This window comes from Wyeomyia smithii, chromosome 2, assembly GCF_029784165.1.
Source record: "Wyeomyia smithii strain HCP4-BCI-WySm-NY-G18 chromosome 2, ASM2978416v1, whole genome shotgun sequence".
NCBI classification, from domain to species: Eukaryota; Metazoa; Arthropoda; class Insecta; order Diptera; family Culicidae; genus Wyeomyia; species Wyeomyia smithii.
This window is the reverse complement of record NC_073695.1, coordinates 107,106,000-107,122,073: the sequence shown is the minus strand read 5'-3', so window position 1 is coordinate 107,122,073 and position 16,074 is coordinate 107,106,000. Positions and strand designations below refer to the sequence as shown.

The 16,074-nt window shown below is 41.0% G+C and overlaps 1 protein-coding gene across 3 annotated transcripts in view; it reads left to right on the top strand.

Annotated features, from left to right (window-relative positions):
- LOC129722064 (uncharacterized) overlaps positions 1-16,074 on the top strand; it is a 217,907-nt gene that overhangs the window by 122,766 nt on the left and 79,067 nt on the right. For all 3 annotated transcript variants that reach the window (XM_055675287.1, XM_055675286.1, XM_055675288.1), the window contains one exon: positions 13,458-13,565. In XM_055675287.1, coding sequence (XP_055531262.1) covers positions 13,458-13,565 — 108 coding nt within the window. The remainder of the gene's footprint in view (positions 1-13,457; positions 13,566-16,074) is intronic.

The following is a 16,074-nucleotide window of genomic DNA, read 5'->3' as shown; positions in this document are numbered from 1 at the left end:
TCTTCCTCCTATTCACCAGTTCCGTAGCAGTAGTGCAGTCGCAGTGAAAAACTTTGTAACTAGTTTGTAAAATGAATTGAACCCATTTGTACTCTTGGAATGGTCTGCTACTGCAGTAAACATCACCATCACCGCTCCCGTTTGCCATCAGTGTGGCAAAATTAACTCAGACAGTTTCGGAATCGGCTGTCGGACGGTCCTCCTGATCGAGCACCGGAGAAGACTGGGGGACGCAAACCGTGAAGCAAACGAACGTGAAATCAATTTACTACATCAGCAATGAAGCGCGTCCTGATTCTCTGGACACAATCGCCCAAACGAACGCCCAGAATGGGTGGCAATGGCAACGGTAGGTAAGAACTCTTCCGTTCCAATGGGCAACTTTTCCTATGAGCACGGAGCCGTACATTAAGTTTCTTATATTTCACACCTAGCCTCACATATCAGAGACCGGAAAAAGTTTCCTCATACTCTGTGCTTCGAACTCCTACGTTTCGCACCTTCACTAAGGAAAACAAAATCAGATAAAACTGTATAGTTTCAAGCGTTCACTGTATAATACAGCAATGGCTCTGATTTTCCACCTGCCTCAAAGTGTTGCAAGACGCAGGCGAAGCAGTGTACGGTGGAAAACGAAACTTTATTGCATGTTTTTAATTACACCTTCCACGTCCATCACCGCTTTTTGCCGCGGGCGTTTATCCGACTATCACTGCAGCGAATTGCCTTCAATTCTTAAATTTATCGGGCTGAACAGGAAGGAAACAAAAACTGTTTCCTCTCTATTGGCTCAATGTGGACTCTGCATTGGCAATAGCGTGGTTGTTGTTAGCGTTGCACATCCATTTTGAGGAATTAAACATTCAATCATTTTGGGGCTGCAAATAAAACATTGTTGGTCCAAAAACTCCACCTACCCTTAGAATTGGTGACGAGTGTTTTTACCATTTCGCAGCCATTGGACACGAAACTATTGTTTGAAAAGATTTTCCGCATTAATTTACATTTACCGAAACACCGTTCCCATGCTTCATTGTGCAATCCTGCATCCGATTACCGAAAAATAAATATACAATGTAAATGTCCTCAACGCGACCCTTGAATGGAGCATAATATTCTGTGCAGCTGAACAAAACATTGCATAAAATTCAAATGATCGCTCATTCCATACGCGGTATCTATTGAACGTACCAGAAAATAAAAACTGTATGGAAAATCCAAAAATACCCACATTCCAGTATAGAAAGAATCCTGGAACATGGTGATGAATTACAACACCATCAAAATTGCATCGCGCCCTCAGGGACCACAGTTGATGCGGGATCGGTATCAGTTACGAACCAACCCGACTTGTGAGCATTCATTTTTAAAACTGCGAAAGTGCGATGACAGTAGTTGTTGATTGCTGAAAGCAGCTGCGAGGGGTGGTCCGGTTGGCGAAAGCAGGGTAACAATAAAGAATCGGTGTACAATTGTGGTAGCGCTGCACAGGCGGAAAATGAACAGTCCCCTGTACTCTGACTGTGGAACGGCGAAAAACTCCTGTTCAGTTTGAATGATGATACCACCTAAAGCAGCGGTGGTAAGTGGCGGTGTTGTAGAAATGAGGGTTTGGTAAATCGGTGAAAAATCCAATTTCATCGACTGAATAATTCAACCATGCGAACGTGGTTGTCTCTAACGTTTCGACACAGTCCACGACAATGGCAAAATGGTGTGCGCTCACGAATCGACAAACGCCGCAAAAAAAAAGAACTCTGCGAATCTGAGCGGATTGTCAGTCAAAACGGATAAGCTTCCAAATGTATGGTAGACGGACGAGTTGGACCATTGAAGGATCGTTTCAGCTGCATCCGTAATTAAGCAGATGCGCTGTAACATGAAACCTGTTTCTAATTCTAAATGAGGCGTGCAAAGAATTGTCATACGATGGCAGCGCAGAAAAGAATGTAATCAACTGGGTCTATCCAGTATTCATGATATCAGATGAACCGTACCATTATGCCTTGAAAAAGCATTTCTCACTCGACACGTGGATACCATAGTTGTTATCGTTATTGAAGTGTATTTTACTCAAGATCGTTAATTATCCCAACGCAATTATCAACTTAGGGAGGCTGCACCGGGTTTAACACTGTTTAAAGCAGGCAAAACTATTTTGATATAATGTAACTGTTTTTCTTCATTTTCTTTGAATTTATATAAATGGTAATACAGGGTCCGGCAATTGAACTGCTACATTAGTTCAACACTCATCATTTCGTTACACACATACAATACGGGTCGAGAATGATCCGGTCCAACCGAAAAGTTTCAAAATCAAATGTCATTACTGCCATCTAGCGGAAAACATCTTAAAACGGTTTTTTTCGCTGCTCTAATGTTGAAACAAAAAAGTAAAGTAATTCCAGTCAAATATTATAATCGGTACTGGAAATATCGATTCCCAAAATATATATTGGGTAGAACGTGGGTTAAACTGTTAAATTAGCTATCGACTTACGAAAAAAAATTAGCGCGAATTATAATTTTATTCCATAGTGGTGACCCCTACCGCCTTACCAGAAATCCACGACGTAGTGCCAAAAAATTAGCAGAGCAAGTGTTGTAACGAACTTGTACTTTTATTTAAAAAAACTAAGCCGTAAAAACTTTACTTTTTAGGCAAAAAATGAGCAGATTCAAACTTTTTTTATACAGTAAAATACACAAATTGCTCTTCCAAATGAAACCAGAAGCTACTTTTTTTTATTTTCCTCATTCTCACCCGTAAAAGATATCTCAAAAGTTTAGCCACCAAAAGTTTCTTCTTTTAAAGTTCCAAAAGACATCTAAACAAGACTTTACTGAGAAATTTTTTTCAGAGCCACTCTGAGCAAAATTGCTCTAATTCAGTCAATTCAAAAGCTGCAAGAAAGCAGTCCACTGTGAAGTTGCTTAAAAAATCGAAAGTTTCATTCCGTCTTGATTGTCTTAATTGTTCTGTATTACTGTGCACTTCTGGTACCCGATAATATTACCTCTTACTCAATTCAACTGGTCCTCAAAAGAACAACGTTTCGTTCAATTTAATATCGGATATGATACTGATTGTATCTCTATGCTATCCCCGAAGAATAATCATTCTTCTGATAACATAGTGGTGAGCTGTTTTCACGCTGAAAATTTGACGGCCGTCAGACTTTGATTGTTAGCTTACCAAAAACGTTTGTGTGTTGTAAAAATAAGGCAGAGTTTTACACTGAAAAAAGTGCTGGCCGATGCTGTCGCTACTGTGCAAAGACAGATTTTTATTAGAGGGATCAGTGCCGCTGCACCTACCGCTGACGCTACCACCACTACTACTACCGCTGCTGCTATCCGCGGCCGTTACTACTACACAGTAAAAAAATCTACATATTACATTATATTATATATTACAAATTATACGAAATGAATTAATCCATAACATGAGGCATAAATAAGGTGTTTTTTCAGATTTGACATTTTAATAAAACAAAAAATCATAAAAATTAAAACTTTAACATAACAAGATTTCATACATTATTTGAACCCGTCCTTACTTGTACTACCTTTTTTCCTCGGTACTATCATTTATTATTACCAAATTGCTGTAAAGTTATAAACTGCAAAAAATGCTTGACTCATTTAATATCGGGGCGCACTGTTCATTTTATTACAGCGCTTTTAGTTCTCGGATCTAGAAGGTTTGGACAGCAGTTGGTTTATAAATGTTTCATCTTTCAGTTCCGAAAATGTCATCACGTGTTTCAAAAAAGTTATCATAAAATTAATTTTGGACACTGACTTCAAAAACCCGACAAGCACAGGTACAAAAATCGTATGCTGCATTCTTATACACATCTGTGAACGACATACTATCGATCGGCAGCTACATTCTAAGCTGTTGCAAATCCAGGACGGTTGGATTTAGATACTACCAAGTAATACAATGCCAGCGAAGGCATCATTCCAACGAAAGCACATCTGAAGACATCCTAATGAAAATACTGATCGAAGACCGGCACTTTTCGGGGGCCAAACGTCGACTTAGATCGCTTTCTTGTGGTAGGCAAGGTTCCAGCGTATTCGAATCGAGATTGGTGAGAAAGATTCGTCTGAACGTCAAGAGGTAATCAGCGGTAGGAGTTGCTTCAGAGTACACTCGAAAAGTTGAACCAGCTGGAGTGAATCTGGACAAGCTCGTTAAGTCGCTGATGTCCAGACGTTCGAAATAACAAATCGAAGTGGTGTTGAGCGGTGAGGATGCTATTTTCCAGCGAGACGGTCTAGAATGAACCAGATGTACACCTTGAGAAAGATCCTCGGAATGCCGTTTATAGATTTCGAAGTGGCGTGCAATTCAGTGAAATACAACGAGTTGTGGAAAATTAAGCTTGAACATGATTTCCAGCAAAACTGATCAAGCTGATACTTGCGACTCTTGATGGTTTCACTTTTCTAGGCTTTGCAAACGACATCGATATCATCGGTATTGATCGTCCACTGTGAAGGTGGCCTCTACGGATGTCAACAGGAAAGTTGCGTAAATTAAATTTACCAACACTGCCAAAAAGAAATACCTGATGGCTATCAGCGGATAGTGACGGCTGGTAGAGTGTGGTAGTTCATGTGTTAGGGTTCCGGTAGTTATGGATGGGGACAGGCTTGTCATTTCTTCTCAAAGAATGACTATCGTGTAGGAGAAGGTATTGCTTCAGGGAGAAGAACAAGTGTGCTTAGAGCACCTCCTTGTTGTTAATATATTGACTTTGCTGCTTTCGTAAAGGCAAGGTTAGCCTTCACTGGCTTTTCGATGACTCGATTGGTACAATCATTGCAGTGTAAGAACAATCTGGAAAGCAGTCGTGATGACTGCTCTCCAGGTACTCTCGTCTTCGCACATCCTTCCCACTATGTTTTCCGGGGTAGTATCCGGCCCGCTCACTGCCAACATTTCGCTCCTTACCTGTGCGAGACGTGGACAAACAAATTACACATGCTCAGCGGTTTCTTCCGCGCTTGCACATTGTGGACAAATCGGTAACTCCGCGTGCAAAAACTTTCCAGTTACTGCCTAAAGCACCCATAGCCTAACAGTATCTGTGTCAGGTGGAAGTTAACTTCCCCATGGCGCTTCTCGATCCTTCCGTCTATTTCCGCGATTAGTCGGAACGTCCATCTACCTTTGGTGAAATTGGACCATTCCCGCTGCCACCTGACCTTCTGATGGTTCGTACACCTCTCGTGTCACGTTGGTCGAAGCACTCTACATCCTCTTTGACAATGATGCTGATAGGCATTATGCCAGCCAGGACGCATATTGCCTCGTATGACATGGTTCAATACACGCATGCGACCCTCAGGCACATAGCCTGCAGGTGTACCCAACGCTTTCGACCACACGGGTCCGCCATACGTTGCCACGATAGCTAACAGATATTGTACATCATGCGCTGTAATCGTAGAAGTTTTCTTGCGTGCGTAGTCGCCAACGTGAGTCCCAAACGTGAGCTTGTCGTCGACCCAAGAGCTTCAAGGATCGCTTTGAGGCAATAGTGCATTCACCGGCACTAATCGCTGCCTTCGGTCCAGATTTACGGTTGCTCACTACGATGACCTCTGTCTTGTGATGCGCAAACCCCAGTTTACGGGAGTGCATCCAGTCCTTAACTAAGCGTATGAATAGCGCAGCTTTCAACTCGACGCCGCTGACTGACTAGCCGTAGACTTCTAGAGTTATATCGTCCGCAAAACCCACAATCACCGCTTCAACTTCAGCTTCAGTACACCGTCATACAAGGCATTCCACAGCGCCGGACCCAGGATGGAACCTCGCGGTACCCCTGCGGTAATCGGGGCGCATTTCTGACCCTCATGTGTGTTGTAGACCAGCACTCGATTGTTTGTTTTCAAGAATCTTGTACAGTGGCACTGGCACTCCGAGACCCAGCTGGCTCTAATGAAGGCGATTTTCACGTCTGGTATGACAATTGCGCAATAGCGAATGCCCCTTCTTTTACGCTGGAGTGCTACCTCAGCCGTCGTGACAGAGAGAATAGCATCCACCGTGGACCTACCTTTGCCGAAACCGAACTGGTTGCTTAACTGACCGGTTTCACTCTCGTTGAATCTCACAAGTCTGATGAGGATTACCCTCTCAAGCACCCTGCCCGCTATATCTAGCAGTCTAGCAGACAGATTGGTCTATATGCCGATAGCTCACCTGGTGGTTTCCCGGCCTGCCGCTCCCACTTATTCAAAAAGAGGCAGTCGTCTAAGCATTTCTGCATGACCGCCCTGAACAACCCGGGGGCTACCTTTATAACCGTCTTAATGGCCAGGTTCGGGATTCCGTCTGGTCACGATGCCTTGCTCCCCTTCAGAGAATTTGCGATCTCAATGAGTTCACCGTTCGTCACCCTTGCCGCCTTCATGACCTCAGCGCAGCTACCGTCACTCGCTATTTGTGGTGCCAACAGCCGGAGGCCAGGGGTTTGGCTCGTGTTGTAAGAATAGCCCCTCAATGATCCGCTCCAAAATCGCTGGTGATTGTTCTGCCGGGGCAGATGAGCCTCTGGTGTTGGCCGTAACGACCCTATAAACGTCATTGTTGGGTTCGTATTGGCACTTTCGCAAGGTCTATAGAAACATGCTCGTTTACTTTGAATACTGCGTGGCGCTCTGATCTTTGCGCATCAGTGCGCGTGCGTTGCATATTTCGCCTCGCGTGAAGGCACGCGCTGTGGAGGTCGGCTGTCGCGAAGGTCCACCAGTATGCCGGTGGCCTTCCATTTCTAGGGTGACGAGACCTAGACATGGGGACATCGCATGTTCGCGATAGTGTAGCAATAACTCAGTCTAACGATAGTGACACTTCTTTCTTTCCTATCTTCTCTATCCGACCGTAAGGACGTAGCCGGCGCCGTAATCAATCTTTACAAAGCAGAAGCTAGTAAATTGTTGTACATTAAAGATGATAAATTAATCCCAAATAGCCATCTATATGTGGTTCTCTGAGTAACTTCCCTAGCTCAGATCCATCACGGAGGAGCAACTACGAAATGTGCGGTCGTGGAGCTCAAGCTCAAAGAACATTACGATTAATAACTACACTGTGGTTTTACAATGTGTCTTTTAAGTGTCTATCACGGTGCTCCCACAGACCGTTATTATAAAAAAAAATGCACCAAAGAATCTGAGTACACCATTCGATTCGTTATGACGTCCAGAATCTCTGGTCAAAATTTCAAAATCATCGTACGGTACATTTTTGAGTAATGCCCTTTCGAAGGTCGTAAGGTACAAAAAAGTGATATAAAAACGACGAAATACTCAATGTAAAGCACGTTTTTCAGTCACAATGTTATGAAACAACTTCCAAAATAGTTTCTACACATTCCAAGTATAACATTTAACGACATTTACAATTGGTGGAAAGATTTATTTGAAAATCCCACAGTGCACAGTGGTCTAAGTTCGAAAAATCGTGATCGTTCTAGATTTGACTATGAAAAATTGATTTTTTGTACTTAATGTCTTCAGCAAAATTGTTTCGTAGATCAAGACCTTACTTTTGGCGTTTTTGGTTTTTCGATCAATCCACCTAGCAGTTAGATAAAAACATATTTTTTCTAATTTTCAATATACCGGATTGCTTCCTTCAGCAAAGTTGTGGAAAATTTTTAGAAGAAAAACAATTGCTGAATACTGCGATGTCCTATCTGTTCGTTGAACACGACAAAATAGAGTTTTTTTGTGGAACAACCCTACTTAAAATTAGTTTTTTGTCTATAATTTTTTCTGTGACTATCAAAACAATAAATTTTACAAAGTCTTGAGGAAAGTTTAGTTGAATGCATAAATTCTTAGAACATTTTGCATTATTTTGACCATTACAGACGAAATTATAGACAAAAAACTGATTTTAAAGAGGGGTGTTCCACTAAAAAACTCTATTTCGCCGTGTTCAACGTACAGATAGGACATCGCAGTATTCAGCAATTGTTTTTTTTTTTCTAAATTTTCCACAACTTTGCTGAAGGAAGCAATCCGGTATATTGAAAATTAGAAAAAATATTTTTTTATCTAACTACTAGGGGGATTGATCGAAAAACCTAAAACGCCAAAAGTAAGGCCTTATTTTATGAAATAATTTTGCTGAAGACATTGAGTACATAAAATCAATTTTTCATAGTCAAATCTAGAACGGTCATGATTTTCGAATTTAGACCACTGTGCACTGTAGGATTTTCAAATAAATCTTTCCACCAATTGTAAATGTCTTGAAATATAATATTTGGAATGTGTAGAAACTATATGGAAGTTGTTTCATAACATTGTGGCTGAAAAACGTGCTTTACATTGAGTATTTCGTCGTTTTTATATAACTTTTTTGTACTTCACGACCTTCGAAAGGGCATTACTCAAAATTGTACCGTACGGCGATTTTGAAATTTTGACCAGAGATTCTGGACGTCATAACGAATCGAATGGTGTACTCAGATTCTTTGGTGCATTTTTTTTTTATAATAACGGTCTGTGGGAGCACTGTGTATATCAAATGATGGGAGCATCTAGGTAGAAAAATAGAATGAGTTGTTTGCTTTGCAACCCGATACTCAAAATAAAATCAGACCGCCTTTTATGCATGTTTGCTTTGAGAATGCTGTAGAATATATCTCAGTAATGCGTGTATCCTCTCTAGAGTGATTCACCATATTTTTTCGCTCAGCTGGTTCCGAACGGCAGAAGCACAGCACAAAACAAAAGAAAGAAGTGTGGTGCAAAAAATTGCTACACGTAGCGCTCATACTGGACAAGAAGTTAGCGGTGAATATTCATTCTGCTTTTCTCACATATTTCGGAGAAAAACATGCCTGAATGGGGATACCCTCGAAGAAGATGATTTGTTTATCTTGGTACTCTCGTATTGTGTGATAACAACGTGAACCGCGAGAAGAAGTAATAGATTGCGACAGCGAACTGAGCTTTCAATGGATTGCATAGTCAGCTAAGCCATAGATCAGCACGAAACTTACGCTCTACAGGACGCTGATACTCCTGGTGGTGCTCCATGGACATAAATCGTGCACCTGGAAGAAGGCCGGTCGGCGATGCAGGCGAGCTGTACGAATTATAAGAACAAACTGATATTCTCAAGTTAATGAAGCACGGAAGGTTACAGTAGGCTAACCACGTAGCACGTTTAGCGGTTGAGCGACTGGCAAATATAATGTTTAGTTGAGACCCAGATAGAGGCTAGGGTTAAGTCATAAGTCATATATTTGAACAATATGTTCTCAAGTCCTACGCACCTAATAGACAAAAACCATTAAGAAATTATGCGAAGTATTTTCAACATGGCGAATTTATGTTATGTCTTTATCATTTTACTAAATTTCCTCGAAATATTTTGCTGACATTGTCACAAAAATCACCGATCGCCTATTGGAAATTGCTAAGACAACTATGAAAATAGTGTAGAACAATCTTGTGCAAATAAATTTTTCCTTCTGTAAAGCAAGGAGGTTTAGCTTAATCACTTGAACTTCGAAACCATCATTTTTTGTATCTTTTACAACAAGCAAGTCAATGTAACCCCCCCTCCCCCCTTTTACAAACTGTGAAATTTTGCGGCCAAGATATTCATGTTATGTAGCGACCCCAATATGGGCCGACGACATCGAGGCAAGCTCCACAACATCGTAGTGTGAGAACGATTTATAAAAACCGGGACTAGTTAAATCACCTGCCGGACGTTCATTTGGTGAAAAATTATAAACGGCAACAACCTCTTAGGCATTAAGGTTTAGCTTCAACACCAATGTTCGCAGACCGAATTGGATTTTTATTTAGCTTGAAGTTAGAGAAATGCCGACACATGGTAATAGGGATAGGAACGGGGCGTAAGCCATTATCTTTTGCCAATAATGATGATATTAGTTAATTCCTAAAAATACAATTAACCCAAAAATGTGCAATTTCTAAGTAAGTAGTGTAGGTATTTCTATTTTAGAGCTGTAAGATGACAAAACGACAATTTTGTGTACTGAAATAATGTATTGCGTGGCTCTTTATTTATTTTTATTCATTCATTTATTGATTTATTTATTTATTTATTTATCGTCAGACCGATATCCATGAATGCTGGGTCGGAAAAGCTCTTTTGAAAGTGGTCGAAAGGACCTTCCTCAAATGTGCACAAAAACTTTTAGTATACTACACATATGCAAAACTAAAACATAACAATGCATCAAAATGATTACAACAAATTATTGGAAAGTAATCTACGGCGATACACAAATGAAGATTCATCAGAATTAAACGAATTCCTGTAGCAATCATGTTGGTAAATTTAATTTGCATAATTATTCTTCGTCAATTTTCGAATTTAGAGCTGATCTACTATAAAGATCATGGATAGTTGGCTAACCAGGCGCAATTACACCTTGCGTACGAGTTAGCCGTTTGAATATTTGCACTTCTTTTAGATTCTCACTCTCGGTGACGCAACCCAAAATCTCAAGCACGAATCTGCGACTTACTTGCTTGTTTTTATTAGTAAAATTCCAGCCAGCGCAGGTCATTAAACTCGGAAAATGAAATGGTTAGATGCATGCATCTAATGGGAAAGGGAGATGAAACTCGGGTTTGAATTTGCCGTGGAAGTTCGTTGCAAAATTTCCGGTTTCAAACTCAAAATCTCGTTTGAGCTGAGGAGCAAACCAATCTCGATTTGATCATTTACAATCGAACGGCGAAAGAAGCCAGAGTGTGTGATTTTGTGTTGTTCGCGATTCGAATAAGGTGTGTTTTAGCGTGAGGCTGTCTTAGATTAGCTAGTTGTATTGAGTGTTGTCTCTTCGATAGGTTAAGCGCAGTTAGGAGTAGTTAAATTTAGTGGAGACTTTGCCAGCAAGTGTGGTGAGAATAAAAGGTAACGTTGAGTTGGTTTGGCTATAAGGGTTTTTCGTTACCGCGTCGAACAGCCGTTCGACAGCTTTTTACGTTCTATTTTGAAGCGCATGGCGAAGCCATAAGCCCACCGCCAGCAAAGTACATCCACCCTCCTACCGCACACTTCTGGGACGCACCGTCAGCCAGGACAAGGCCCATTCTGCCAGCCGCCGCACACTAAGGCGGCCCATGCTGAGTCGCTGATCGGACCGATCGGCATTTGCAGCTCCGACAATCGATCGCCGCCATTGCTGACGCCGCCGTGATCGGTGCCTGAATGGCACATTGATGGTGAGAAGCCGTTTGATGATTGCCGGATGGAAATAAGAAGGTGAGGTAGCCATTGACGAGTGAGTACGCTAGCTATAAAATCCCTGCGCAGGGCTCAGCCAAGACCCCCACCTTGAGAGAAGCTTTATGGCGTAGCCATTAGATGTTCCACCCACGCACACTATAGGTTAGTTATTTAGTTCAGATGGCCAAAATAGGATAGTAGAAAAATTAGTAAAGGATGCTTGTAGATATATCAGGGTTAATATTTGTTGACACTCTTGAGTGAAAGTGAAAAAAAGCATCCATAAACGTTATTTTTTTTACAATCCTTTCAGAGTTCTCCCTTCCCGCTTTTTGCATGGAAGTGAACTGTCAAAACACCTCATTATATTTCATGCGATAGAAGCAAGACAACAAAATCAGTTTTTCAGTTAACGAAGATTGTCAAGGCATCGGTCAGTGTCAGTGAAAAAGTGTTTCGGTGAGGTTCATTTTGGTTGAGTGGACTGTTTTTCTTTCTTTTTCGCTTTGAAGTGAAGATCATTTGGTTGGATTTGCCGTCAAATTTTATTCCGTAACCGTGAACGGTGCGCGCGATCTATTTCATCTGAGTATAACAGCACGTTACTAGGACGAAAATCTAGTGTATCTGAAAGAGTGCTGCGATCATTGGAAGTGAAAATTGAAAATGATTGGCTATAATTTTCGAAGAATTTTGCTGGGGAAAATGACCTTTATCAGCACTGAGATAGATATGTAAATTAATACAGTGCGTTTCCCTATTTAGAATAATGTTGAATGTGGTTTAAGTGGTCTAAGGTGTCTCACGTCTCGCGTTCGTTTCATTTAGTATTGATTGGTGTTACTTCAAGTGGACTGCTTGGGAATACAGTCCCCGCACTCTGGTTTCGCTAAACTGGGCAGCAATCTGACTGTTCAGAATTGGTCCAGTGAGGAGAATCACGAGTCCGGTGTTTTGAGGCTTTAGGATTATTGTCGCGAAATTCTACGGTATAATTCACTTGAGGATTGTATTAGGGTTCGAGACGGAGTACCTTAGGTTAGTGCATCTGCTTTTTCGTTTCCCCCAGTTCATTCTCCTGACCCGCCCTGAGGCGGAGTTTCTGGCCGGGCAAGCCAAGACAGGCAAGTGGTCCTCTTCGAGGTGGCGCTTAAGCCACTTGCTTGAAGATACGGGGAACGGAGCCGCAGATTTGAGAGTGTGGCATTTCGGCCCACTACATTCCAATGTTGAACGAACAATTGCATAGTACAGCACTTTAAAGCAGAGTGGGTCTACAAATTCACGAGCGATTCTAAATATAAAACCCTGTTGACAATTTGCTTTGTCAATAGTAGCAGAGATTAGAGGCTTGAAACAGAATTTTTTATCCAGTATTACTCCAAGATCTTCCACTTGTTTAACTCTTTTTAGTTTTATATCAGACATCACGTAATCGTAGGACAAAGCATTTCTTGTACGATGGTAGCTAATGACAAAGCATTTTTCAATACTCAATAACAATCAGTTTCAAGAGCACTTGTCACTGAACCGGTTCAATGAGTTTTGCAACTCCTTACAGTATTCATGGCATCTGACAACCAAGAGTATTTTTAAGTCGTCAGCAAAAAACATTTTTTCTACGGAATTGTGTAGCAGTGCTGCATCACCAATGAAGATGGAAAATAACAGTGGCCCAAGATTACTGCTCTGCGGTACTCCTGAACAACTTAAAAATATAGCACAATTACAGTTCCCAATACGTACAAACAATTTTCTATGCACAAGATACGACTCTATCAATTTACAGAAGCGCACAGTGCAGCCAAGCTTCTCTTACTTGGTTAAGAGAATGGAATGATTAAGCATATCAAACGCAACTTTAAATCTGTATACACTGTATCAACTGGAGATTCAGAGCCAATATACTTAATACAAAGCGATACGAATTTCACGAGATTCGTTTCCACCGAACGACCTCTTTTTATATTTAAAATATTTTTTTTATTACTTTATTAAGGTGGCTTTCAGCCACAGGCTGGTTCGCCACCACTATTTAAAATATCAAATAACCAGATATGAAATCTGAAAGACTGAACTACCTGATAGACATCAATATTCAATGTTCGTAAATAAAAAAAAACTAGTAACATATATGTTGGAATAGAAGAAAGAAGTGTGAAACTAACTACTGACCTACAAAAAATTACTTTTCTTCCTTCAGGTATCTCCATGCACAAAGGTTACGCATTCGTCCAGTTCACGAACCCCTTCGACGCACGAAATGCTTGTCATGGAGAGGACGGTCGCACCGTGCTGAGCCAAACACTGGGTAAGTGAATATTTTCAATAATATTTATAGCACAGCTGTCCATCACTGATCTCTGTCGAATAGAGCCGTACCCAGATTAAATAGCATTTGGCTTTTGAACAACGATAAATTATTCAAACTCGCAGGCTGCAAATCACGTATCAGCCAAACTACGCACTGTACGCGTACGATGATGCACACAATTAGTCTTGATGTCGCATGTAGAACAGACTTCAAACACCAAAAAGCAAAGATACGTCATGTCACGGACGGCGTGCCATTCGACGACCTTTCCAGCTGGGAGCTCATCAATCATACGGAGCGGAGTACTAGTTACGTGCCAAGAGAAAAAAAAAAGCGAAACTGGAAAACTTTCGCTGTCATGTCATTCATAAATTATTTTCCATTCCATCAGACCCGAGCGATCAGGGTGATCTACCACTTCCGGAGCCTAAGCTTGTGCAGAAAGCGGATCTCGGGTTAGACTTGTGATGGGTCATATAGGGTGTTCTCGATTTCACAACCGAAAGTGCGTGTTGTTTCTTCAATGCAAAACAAAGCCTCCACGCTCGGTAATCAATGTTCCCCTTATCCGTTCGCTGCTTCGTCACCCCCGTGAACGCTGAACTGGTCTGAATAAATACGCAATATATATTTTTTTCCTGACGAAAGTGTAGAAAACAGAAGACACAGGCATATCCTCAACCCAATTTGTTTCACTACGGGTCACGCGAACCCTTGCTCCACCGAGCGAATGGCGGATAATTCTGCGCCTCCCCTTCGAAGAACCGTCGTCAATGCGCCATCATCATCCAACAACAGTGGCAGAGCCAACATGTCAGTTTACGTGGCCGATGCGTGTGGCACATTCCGTGTGGTTGGGCTGTCGTTTTTCGGTTTCTTGCCAGCTAATAACTAATAGCGTATATTTCCGGTTCTGCTTTTCTGCCCGAGTGCTTTTAATTTATGGCAATTTTTATGCACGGAGCGTTGCTTTTCCATTAAATGAAATTAATAGTGCTTTAATGGGTAGCAATATGTGGAAAACTATGGGCTATGTTTTGACGTTGCCCGAGGGCCAGAGTACAAAACGATTGGACAGCAGTAGTTTATGCGCGCGAAGGGCTTCTAGCAATGAAGCAACGGGGGGCTCATGGAATAAATTATCCGTCATAAGGCCATAAGGTGGATGTCGGATAATGTTTTCACACCTGCTTATCAAGGTTTTATGTAATATAAAATAGAATGTCTTTATTTGTGTGTTTATACTTTCGTTTATAAAAAACATTTATTATTTAGAAACTCGGTCCAATTTCAACCAATAGTAAGAGCATGACTTTCATACGTGTTTTTTTGTGAATCCAATCAAGTTCAGTGCTAAACAAAACAAATCAGTTATGGGAGCATATCGCATTTGTTGTAACAAAATTTCTATTAAAGGTCATCAACATATGAAAACTATAGTAATTCAGGCAAAATTTTTATTCGCTCCAACGATGTCTTTGATTTTACTAACTGATCGCGATTTTTTTTTCTTTTGTGGCTCATTACTATTGAAAAAATGAACAATTAAGACATGCACGTTTTACCCCATCACGTCGAATGTAAGTTTAGTACGTTTCACCCTTTGTCCTCTCAAAAAACATACCAGCTCAAAAACTATATTGACAGCTATCAATAATAGTGAATTTAGTTTAGTAACGCAAATATAAATGAAGAGATACATGAGAACAGTGCTAAGGGGGCAACTATATCATCATAGCGCATTTGTAAAGATATTACAAAACCACACAGAATTAAACGTGATCCCACACTCGAAAAATATACCGTGTTGTTCGATCCAATTTCTTTTAGAGCTTGACGTTGCTGAGGATTTGCTGTCTAATGCGGACGAACTTTTCCCTCTTCCGCAACTACATATTTCCCATTGGATTTCGTTGTCATTATTTTCGTTCATTTTGGCAGCTGGCTTCGATGTCAAATGTTCAAATCTCGTTAGTATAAATTCAAGTATAAATGACAGTTCTCCTTGTCCATGTCTTTTAAAATTCACGCACAAAAACAGATAATGAGAAAGTGCCGTGTTTCCTTCGGGGTTCGGAACTTTTTTGTGGATTTTTATATTAATATTTCACGTAAGATTATATATATCTTACTTGTATTTGCGAATGAATTTTTAGTTAGAACGAACTTTCTTGTGGATTCGGTGTGAAAAGTGTTAATTACAAAAAGTCATGCTCTCGATTGTCCCCGCAAATCTTTGATCCCGGGTTATAAATTTGACTCTGAATGCACTGCACAACGCATAGCTTCTGGGACTATATGCATTACAAATAAGAAAACGAAAAATGCGATTAGGGGCCTTCCACATACCACGTGGGCAGCTTTGGGGGGAGGAGGGGTATGTGTATTGTCCACAGTCCATACAATTTTTTTTAAATTTATATGGGCAGTTGTCCACAGAGGGGGAGGGGGGGGTCAAAATCGTTGAAAATCTGTCCACGTGGTATGTGGATGGCTCCTTAGGTTG